We start from the raw sequence: 10,634 nt of genomic DNA, 5'->3' as shown, positions 1-10,634 counted from the left end.
CGATCGGCGTCCATGTTGCATAGTATAAACACACGGCGACGCCAAACGAATTCGAGGCGAACACGTGCGTTGTGTGCACGTACATGTACATGTACATCCATGCATAAGGCTGTACATGTACTATACCAGGTTAACCGAACTGGTATGCGCCATTCCCACCCCTTCTGTTACGCATTGGTTTATTAGTTTTCCAGCGGGAGTAAGAATTTAAAAAATAATTCTAAGCACAACCTCTTTTTTATCGAAGCGCATAATGATCACTCAGATGTGGGGTGTGGGGTGTTTTTGATCTGTTGTTTTTGCACTTGGGGTCGAACGAATAACAGTTGATTAAATTGAGAACAAAATTGTCCGTTCGTGCTGCAGTTTTAAAACACCGCGATATAGATTTTGCTTTTTGCGTACGTTCTGCAGAATATCTCGTACCACCGTACTCAGGGGTGAAAATGCGTGCATGGTACGCAAAATGCGTACAGGTTGGCAGGTCTGCATATGGTGTGGTATGGTGGACACTATAGGAGTACACCATTTGATTTTGGTGTATACAGAAAATTTAAGTGTCCACCATAACTCAAAAAGGTTTATGGAACTTCAAAGTACATCCAAGAATTGCATATCTCTCTACCTGTTTTTCCCTCTGACAGATGTTTGCAGAATAAAGCTAGAAGTACATCTAAATCATCCTCTTCACTGGAGCCAAACATATCACCAGACCACATTGACCTATCAGATTAAACAGACAATCAATTTCATGTCAATTATTTATTCCACGTTCTTCATCAAATTTTCTTAGGCCATGAACACACGAGCTATGATAGCACTCTCTCTGAAAGTCATTTAATGTCTGTGGCTTGGAGGGAACAACTGTGCATACAATTTGCAGCTTAAGGTGCCAGCGCTCTACCAACTGAGCTATCCAGCCCTATGTCTACAGTATCCCTAATTAATCAATACCTTTGTTCTGGGTCGCAAGTCCAAAGCTATTCAACCTGTCATATAGCCAGGGTTCACACCTTATTTTACTAAACAACCTGGGAAGCAGTGAATGACTGTGTAAACGTTTAAAATAATTTCTAAAGCTGAGCTTTAACCCGCTAACTTCGGAATAGCGACATTCCAAACATAGGGCTAGACAGCTCAGTTGGTAAAGGTCCAGAACATTAATTCGGACGTCCAGGGTTCAAGTCTCACTCTAGTCAATATTTCTTTGTTCAACTGAAAATTAAAACGCGATTGTCAATGGTTTGTTATCTTATATATATATCAATGCAGCTTTTTAATGTGACAGTAAAATGAAGACCAATTAATTGACCGATCCACTAAGCTCCGCCCCATTGCGAATTGACCAATCACAACGCAACAAAGGTCCGACAAATAATGTCCGACATGCGTGCGCGTATCTTGGCGCGCGCGGCAGAGTTGTGCAGAAAGGCAATGGAGAGCCCCACGTGTTCATGCTCACACGTGCGTCGTGGGCGGAGCCTACTGGATCGGTCTATTATTGCTTCCACCAGAGATATAAATATATTTTTACAGAAGGCAACTACATCCAAGTTGCCATTTGATGTTAACTAGGCTTACCTGTAGACATGGAGTAATCTCAAGGCAAGACGGAGCTGTCTATTACCGAGATGTTCAGCTAGAGTTCTAAGTGCTGTCTCAGGGGTCATCTTAGATGTATCTACCTCAGGAGACAAAGAAGCCTGACCACTCTCAAGCTCCTCAGATGCCTGGATCAGCTCTTCCTTAGCAGCTGATACATCTTGGGAATAATCGGTCACCTGGATATGTAATATAGAATGTGTTTAATAGATGTTATATTTGCATCAGGGATAAAAAATATAATTTGTTTTTACCCTTACACCAATGTGTATTAAGAACTGTATTCTCAGTATTTTCCCCGAGCTCTGATAAAAAAAATATATATAAAAAAATAAGCATATAATTTGGGCGGGATTCCAACCCATGACCTCTGCATTGCTAGAGCAGGGCCCAATTTCATGGCTCTGCTTACCATAAGCACAGAATCAGCGCTTATGGAAGCAGGGAATTTTGTGCTTATGGCAAGTGTATTCCACAGGTTAGCAGCGAATTTGGGCTTCTGCGAGTGCGTACTCCATGTAACCAAGCAGCTAGCCCAGAAATTCGGTGCTTGCACGTAAGTGGGGATCGTGGTCGTAGCCGCAGAAATAGGCAGTTAGCAGAGCCATGAAATTGGGCCCAGATGTCTTACCACTAGACCAACAAGCTAGCCTGGTAAGCAAGAGGAAGTTTGAATCCTTTGTGTTAGCTGGGGGTACTGCAACGGTTTAACAGAACTCAGGAGAGTATTCAGTGCTTAAGACACATTGGTGAAAGAGCAAAAACAAATGACAGAATGTGTTTGTAAACTAATATTTGTTCTATCTTTCTAAATATAAAGAACACTATAATTGACTTCAGGTGCAGTGCAACACAAGAAGAAACTGAGTGTCAAAGTTGCAGTCAACTTACTTGTAGTGCTTGCCTCGCAGAGCTGAGACTGTGAATCAGCTTGCAGTAGCTATCAAACAGCATGCGAAGCTGGAAGTACAGGCGATACAGACGACGGCATAACTCTATTTGCTATAAGATTAGAGACAACAGACAATTATTTTGGGTGCATAAAACTATTTATGCTTTAAAACAATCTGTGCACTGGCATTTAAGCATAGTAAATACAATGAATAGTTTTTAGCAGATATGTAGTAACAACAGAAAATAAGCTAATGTGTGATACAGCTTTTTTGTCTTTGGGTGATATAAGTGTCTTTTGATGTTACTCTGTTATGATGCAAGCTAAATGCTATGAAAAATAACATGCAAACACTAAATCCATTTGCAGTCCTACAAACTTCCCAACTTCTCTCAACCATAACAGGTCAAGAGCAGCCATACTTACCGGCATAAAGCCTGGTTCATACTTCCTGCGAATGTGAATGTGAATCGAACTTTGATGTCACAGGGCTGTTTTCGCAGAAAGTGTTCACCAGGCTTAATGGTACAAGAGGACAAATTTATACAATTTTGATCAAGGACTGGACCTATATAATAACTCCTGTGCATTTTTGAGACGTGTTGTTTTATAAAGGTTAATGATTGGAACCATTCCAAGGAAAAGAACTTTAAAATTTAGAAAAAAATATTGTTTTTGTTTCAACTGGTATCTTCTAATGACCATAGAAAAAAATAAAAGTTATAAGCCTCCAAATCCAACCAACAAATCCTTCCCAAAAATAAAAATGTCGCAGTTTGAACAATCTAATATCAAAACCGGTGAAAAGAAACTTGCTAGAGGATGAAGGAACACACCAGCTTAATTAACAGAATGTTTATTACTTAAATACAAAGTACACAAGTAAGTTGTGTGAACACAAAAGCCCACTTTGCTTACCAGCTATAAGTACAAATGAATAAGAGCTTACCAATGCTTCATGTACAATTGTATTTGCAAATGCCAGACGTTAGTAGAATAATAACTAGATGCAATCCTAAGACACAGGTGATGCTATCAAACAAAACGAGTATTTGTAGACCCAGATCATTTTCAATTTTTGATACATTTGAAAAGAGCGTAATTTATGCTTGAATGCTAATAAGCCCATTGTATACCTTCTTTGGTTCGAATAAAGTAGAAACCACCCAAAATATGAGAGAATGAAAATAAGAAACAGGTTAAATTCAAGTTGTTTGTTGTTTATTTAACTGTTAAATTTACACACACAAATATTTGTGACAAATTCACCCCTGTTGTCCTGTCTTTGCTTGTTTCATTTCAGACAAATGAATAATTTAAGCTTGATCGCATCTAGAAAACTGCTTGTTTAAAATGCAATTCCATATGCAAACTAGCTCAGCCTAGATAGATTTGTTTGACTTATGGAATATTTCAAATCATAAAAACTAAAGTTCAGTTTTACAAGTCTACAGCAACACATAATGTCTCGATACACTACATGCATACTTTGTGTCGACTAAACAGTTATACACCAAGCAATGCTCACCAATATTGAATGAATAGCATGAATGACTACTTTGGAAAATAATTACATACAGATGAGTAAAAAATAACACAAGCATTCCATCTAGGGATATTCAACATGATGTTTGCACTAGACATTGGGTATGCATGGGTTAGGAATGACAACATGTTGGGTGGTTGGAATGGAATGGGACAATTAATATTGATATGAAGTACTCACGTTGTTAATATGAGTCAAATCCTGCACAGTGGGATGTGTCATGGTCAGTAGAGCAGAATAAAATGGTACTTGGTTAGTAAAACCCTAAACCATGTCTGGCTGTATTTCTAATAAGCATCTCACAAAGTAAACATGAAAATCAAATTATGCTGAAGTTACAAATAAACCTATTTTGAAATTCATATTCTGATTTCAGGGTTTAAGAAATGAAACAGTCGCTCGTTTGACTCACACTCTGATCACAATGCAACTTATTGCAATACATTTTGAAACGTAACCTATCTGCTACAGAGACTCTAGTCATAACAGGAAAGATGGTAGCAGTCAGTCACCATGCAAGATGTTAAAAAAATGCTCATATCCAGAATAATGGGTTAGTCTTAAATGCAAACATTTCTAAGTATTGTTATCATTAATTTTATTTGTGATAAAGTGCATGTATTTACCTGCTCATCACCACTTGGTCCATTCATATCCTATCAACAAAATAAAATAAAATAACATAAAAATTGTCTTATTTGACTCGTCATGTGAACTTGGCCCAACTCCATTGTTCTGCTTACCGCCACCTTATGCACTTACACTCACCATTCGCTGCTTACAGTGCAAGCACCAAAATATCTGTGTTTACAATCACCATTTTCCAAATTACTGTGCAAGCTAGTTGTGTAAGCTAAGAATGTCAAGTATCGATGTGGAGTACGATGCGCACAAGAAAAAATTCCCTGCTAGCCCGTGTAATACGCTTGATTTAAGCTTGGAATTCCCTGATTCCATAAGCGCTGATTCTTTGCTCACGGGAAGCAGAGCCATGAAATTGGGCCCTAGTTCCTTGAAGACACTAAACAGGAACATATTGTGGGTTTATTTCGGAGATGAGGGGGAGATGTTGCTCACCTGGGATCCAAGGCTCTGCATCTTGAGAGAAGACTTGATTGAATCCAAACACTGTCAAAAACCAAATGTACGACACGTAAATAAACATTTGGTTTTCTTGATACAAACTGTAAATTCCAAATTAAAATCCTACATACCATTTCAAATGTCAAGTTCAGATACTTGCTTGGTAGTAGTTAAAAAGCAGGACAGTTCTTTTCAGAACTGAGAGGTCTCCCGAATTCCGAAAATCTACTCTGCGGCAGTAGAATATATAGAAAGAAAAAATCTCAAAAGAACATATCTAGCCAGCAAGTATATACAAATGGTATTACCACAAACCAAATATATACATTGATATACTAATAATAAGAAGCTTACCTCTACTGTTAGATCCCTCTTTGAGATGTAGGTATCATAGTGCTCATGAAGCTCAATCACACAGTATTTATGTTTCTCAAGTAATCTACATGTAATTAGAGTCTCAGTATCAATATAGACATAGGGACATTCAGCATGGGTCGTCAGCAGATCCAAGGTACTTAGTAAAATCGCATCATTAAGGAAAAACAACACTCAAAGTAAGATAAAAACAGTAAGAATTCAAAGATAAAGGTAACAAGCTTAAAATTTGTGTTCCAATAAATCAAAATCAGTAAAGTAGAAAAAAACATGTTTAAAGCCATTATACACTTTCGGAACAGAAACCCAAAAAAGTTTACAGATTTAAAAATAACTTACAGGGTTTACAGAAGGTAATGGTGAAAGGCTTCTCTTGAAATATTATTCCATGAAATGCTTTACTTTTCGAGAAAACATTAAAACAATGATCAATTCTCGTTGTCGAGAATTACGGATTTATTTTAAACACATGTCATGACACGGCGAAACGTGCAGAGACAAGGGTGGGTTTTCCCTGTTATTTTCTCCCGACTCCGATGACCGATTGAGCCTAAATTTTCACAGGTTTGTTCTTTTTTACACCAATTGTGATACACAAAGTGTGGGCCTATGGACAATACTGTTTACCGAAAGTGTCCAATGGCTTTAAGTCATTCAAGTTTGTTTGAGTTTCATGTTGACAAAATAATTATTTGAACTACAAACTGCTGACTTACCAAAACAAAGCAAGAAATAAGTAGGACACCAGTGGCAACAGTATAAACCTCATGAAATGTTGGCTGGTAACCTGTTTCTGGGCCTACCAAGAAGGTGCTTACAGACTTTATGAAATTGGGACCCAATGTAATGTTTAAGCTAACACACAGGCAGTGTGTTCCTAAAAATGGGATTTATAATTTGTGTGTGCGTCTTGTATCAAAGTGTTATGGAACTTTACACTCAATAAATGGTTTCTAAACACTTAAACAAATAGATAATAATGATAAATATTGATGTCTTGTTTTCATTTTCAAAGGATATAGAATTGTAGAGCAATATCTCTGAGTTTATCTCCAAGGTAGTTACACGCCTCTCTAGTCAGATTACAGAAGCGTTGTTGCATGACTTTATACAACTGAGTAAAGACATGGAATGTGTGTACAGCACACCAGCCACTTTGATCCCTCATTACATTATCAACATGTACGCGCCAAGCTTCCTCTACCTCATCCACAGGGATATATAGAAAGGATGAGGCATGGGTAATGGCTACAGAAACAGGCGAGTTAGCAATGCTGTCTAGATCACTTGTGCTACTGCTGAAAGCAAGGGAAAAAGAACACTTTAAAAACAAATTATAAAAAGCTTGGAGAGTTTAGGCATTTTATTTGGTAAAAACATGATTGAGCGATAGTGTTTCAAGGATCTTTATTCACCAATAAAGATATAGTTAGAGTTGTGTGAGACTTGTTGGCTAATGCATGTTTGGTGCTCATGCCTTACATGATGGTTACAAGGGAAACATCAATGCATAACACAGAGATGCCAACATTGAACTTTAAAAAAGAGTAGCATCTCCCAAAAGTTAAGGGCGAGCGTGGCTTGGGCTCCCTAAACCGATCTTTCTATTACTCTCTACAATGCGTATTAGCTCATTTTCAGGCATTGTCGTGAAATAACAATTACCTCTGTATGCACCACCAGAACAGCTACAAATGTTTATAATGGCCAGTGAAAAAAAAATCTGGGGAAAAAAAAAAAAATCCCTCATCTTCTGACTTTGTTTTAAAAAAAAAAACATAACAAAGGGTGGCCTTACTTAAATGTTTTTGTTTTAAGGTCAGAAATGCAACAACAAGCTATTGGGAGAGAAAAAAAAAAAAAAAAAAAGAACTGTCCGGATTTTGGGCAAAAAATATGTGTCCGTATTTTGGGCATTGTCTGGACATCGGCGCTACAATTACTAGTAAGAAAACATGGAAACTGTCTAGCTTAGATCTCACAGGCCACTCAGTTGAAGGTATTTTTGTTCAGAAGGTCTCCTTTTTTGTCGCCATTATTTCTTACTTTTTGTGCCAAGCTTCGATGAAGTACATGTACAGACAGCGTGGGCACAATAATAGTGGATACATGAGGAATGAGGTTACTGTGACACATTAGCTCACACACAACCTCATTCCCCACGCACGTGTGCACTATTCCCCATGGTGTAATAGAGATCAATGGGTACGATCTTGCAGCAATGCACTAGCGTAAAAATACTCATCCGGCCAGCCAGCGGGGGATCAGAGGGCACGCAACAATCATTACGTCGAGACACGTATATTGTTCGAGTGAATTCGCCGCTATTATTCAACACTGCGTTCTAAAATTAAAAGTGTTTTTTTCTTTTCTGTTACAATTATTTGGATATTTTTCTTTATATTTATTTCAACTTAATAGTTCATTCGTTGTTTGCATGTATCGTACGATTTAATAAAATTATATTGGGCGGCTTGTTTAGCGTGTTTTATTGAGTATTATCGTAGCGTCGTAGTCACGGCTCGAAATCGTATTTGCTACGCCCAAATCGTGTATGTTGGTATCTCTGCATAACACAATGTAAATTCATACCAGTACTCAAATGTCAAATCTGTTAGTATGCATGCATGTACAAAACCGCATGTAATTTGACCTCCCGTAAAACAGAGCTCACTCAAAACAGAGGCACTTGAGACAAAATTACTGAAATTTTCAAGTAAAAAAGACATAAGTTTTTAGCTGAACATTTGAAAGCACAGACTGTACCTTGCAATAGATGGTGTTGGGCTGCTCCTATTGTCCATTGGATCCATGGCTGATACCCCGTCTCCTACATACATACTTCTCATATTGGAGGATGCATCTAGATTAGTAGAGTTCTCCTCAGCACCAGGCATGTCAGATGTCTGAAATAAGAGCAAATGCAAAACTTAAACTTGCAATTCACAAACTATTAATTTGTTTCTTCTTCTTCTGTTTCTTCTTCTTCTTCCTAGCCTCTTTCATTTCAGTGCAGGAGGAAAGTCTCTACACACTGATTTTTCATTTCACTCTATCCTGAGCTGTCTGTTGCTTAATTTGCCTTAACTCTCTTTGAACAGCTTTATAAATGCTGTCAATTTAAATGAACTACTGTAAGAACAGCTCTTACCTCATCGTCTGATGATTCATCTTTAATGTCTTCACTATCAGGATTAGGATTAGTAGCTGCATCCATCTCCTCCAATGACATCCGACTATGATACCAATTGAACTTGAATCCTTTCTCATCCTATAACACAACCATAACAGTCAACCAACCAATCAGTTTATTTCCACAATATCAAAATAATAAAATACAAGTTGGAAGTTGAGAGTTAAAAAGTTTTTGATAAGACTTAATTAAATAAAGAATAAGCATGGAAGTTCATGAAGCTTGTGGAGGAATGCAAAGTATGAGCCGACATTGATTGTGGATGTCTTAACGATGCCACTCCAGGTTGGAACAATGTTCCTGAAAGGACAGGCAAAACAAAGAAAGCTCAATGCACAAGCTGCTAACAATGAAAGTAGTTACCTGGACAAACGAACAATGGAAAATAACAAGCAAAGACTGGTCAGCAATGTAACAAAAAACACTGTGAATGTACTCAAGTCTAGTCAAGCTTACTTTCCATTCATGGCCTAAGAGTAAACAACTTTTTGTGCAAACACAACTCTAGAATATGAATAACTCTCAAGTCAAGTTTACCTTTTGTTGACGAATATTAGGCAAAAAACCAAGGGGTTGACATCAGGGATCCAATGAGAAACCAAGTTGGGAAGTTTGTACATTCTGCTCTGCCAACCAGGCTCATATAGTGAATGTACCCATGCTTACACCCGTATGGACTGTGAATGGGGTAACCCTGTTTCAACCCCAGGAGTAGGTGGCAACGTATTCATGGTGGCAGTTGATTTGGGTCACACTTAACTCAAAGTGGTTGCCTGGCCTTGAGTTAGGCAGAATCTCATACAAAGAAAATATATAATAATAAAAAAACTACTCACCCCTTGCTCACCCTCCTCCCCTTCCAGGAAGTCAAAGACCTTAAGGAGTGGAATATCACCTCCTTCTTCCTGCTTGTCTGGATTCATTGCATCCACAAGAGAAGTAGACTCTGAAGAAGAACACAAGCTGTTCTGTCGTTCCTGAGTGATGTCACTCGTTGAACTGAATATCACCTGATAGAGGATGAAACAAAATCAGAAATAATACCTTTCCTTACAAAACCAACTTGGTTCCTTTGTAAAAACAAAGACACAAGAATACAATATGCTTCAGAAAGAAAAATTGCTACAGGAAACGAATGAAGCTTAAACTCTTTGGGTAAAGCTTCTTGTGTCCCCCCCCCCCTTTTTTTAATTGTCAAATTTCCTTTACAAATCCTTAGACGTCAGTGGTTATTAACATTCTTTTTTAACATAACCATTGTAAAAAATAACAAGAAATATTTTACGATTACAACATGTAGATAAATAACTTTTGAGTGATACCGGTTATGAGAAGAACCAGAGGACTCAACGTTTCAGACAGTATTGTAATAATGTTGATTGTATTGGGTATGACTTACCGAAGGGCTTCTAGGCAGTCCAACCTTCTGACCTAATCCATGCAGGACATTAACCAGTCTTTCCCTGGTCCTCCTCATTGAGAGCTGTGGTTTACGCCATGCTGATGGTACTACACTCTGATTGGCTGATGTCACTCCACTGTTTGATGCTCCTCCTGTCAGCTGGGTTACCTATACAAAACCAAACAAAATACTACCATAATTTCATGTTTATATCCGTCTTCTGACTTTCAAATATTACAAAAAAAAAACAATGTGTCTTATCTTCTGAAGCACCTCATCTGTTGAGTTCATTGTGATGATCACTAAACAAGTGAACATTTTTACTCTAAAATGATTCATTTATTGCGTACATCACTATCACTATCAGTAGTTAAGCACTGTTAGTCTGTAATGCTTCAAAACCATTTTAAAAATTTGAACTATTCCTCCTACTCTGCTCAAACCCCTCAAAGAGCTTCTACAAAATAGTAATTTAACTACATTTAGCCGATAAGTCTTGGTTAGTTTGGACCATGTTACTCAATGTTATCCTCATAGAATT

General features: G+C 37.8%; 1 protein-coding gene across 6 annotated transcripts in view; it reads right to left on the bottom strand.

The window, feature by feature from the left end:
* Window positions 1-10,634, bottom strand: part of LOC139936155 (protein furry homolog-like) — a 49,530-nt gene that overhangs the window by 4,126 nt on the left and 34,770 nt on the right. For 3 of the 6 annotated variants that reach the window (XM_071930901.1, XM_071930904.1, XM_071930906.1), the window contains 12 exons: window positions 10,091-10,261; window positions 9,528-9,701; window positions 8,650-8,769; window positions 8,265-8,404; window positions 6,519-6,796; window positions 5,478-5,641; window positions 5,118-5,168; window positions 4,667-4,696; window positions 4,221-4,241; window positions 2,494-2,604; window positions 1,582-1,781; window positions 626-723 (listed from right to left, as the gene is read on the bottom strand). In XM_071930901.1, coding sequence (XP_071787002.1) covers window positions 626-723; window positions 1,582-1,781; window positions 2,494-2,604; window positions 4,221-4,241; window positions 4,667-4,696; window positions 5,118-5,168; window positions 5,478-5,641; window positions 6,519-6,796; window positions 8,265-8,404; window positions 8,650-8,769; window positions 9,528-9,701; window positions 10,091-10,261 — 1,558 coding nt within the window. The remainder of the gene's footprint in view (window positions 1-625; window positions 724-1,581; window positions 1,782-2,493; window positions 2,605-4,220; window positions 4,242-4,666; window positions 4,697-5,117; window positions 5,169-5,477; window positions 5,642-6,518; window positions 6,797-8,264; window positions 8,405-8,649; window positions 8,770-9,527; window positions 9,702-10,090; window positions 10,262-10,634) is intronic. The other 3 variants (XM_071930902.1, XM_071930905.1, XM_071930903.1) reach the window with 2 other exon arrangements.

Source organism: Asterias amurensis, chromosome 4, assembly GCF_032118995.1.
Source record: "Asterias amurensis chromosome 4, ASM3211899v1".
In the NCBI taxonomy this organism is placed as follows: Eukaryota; Metazoa; Echinodermata; class Asteroidea; order Forcipulatida; family Asteriidae; genus Asterias; species Asterias amurensis.
The sequence above is the reverse complement of the archived record's forward strand: the minus strand, read 5'-3'. Positions and strand labels throughout refer to the sequence as shown.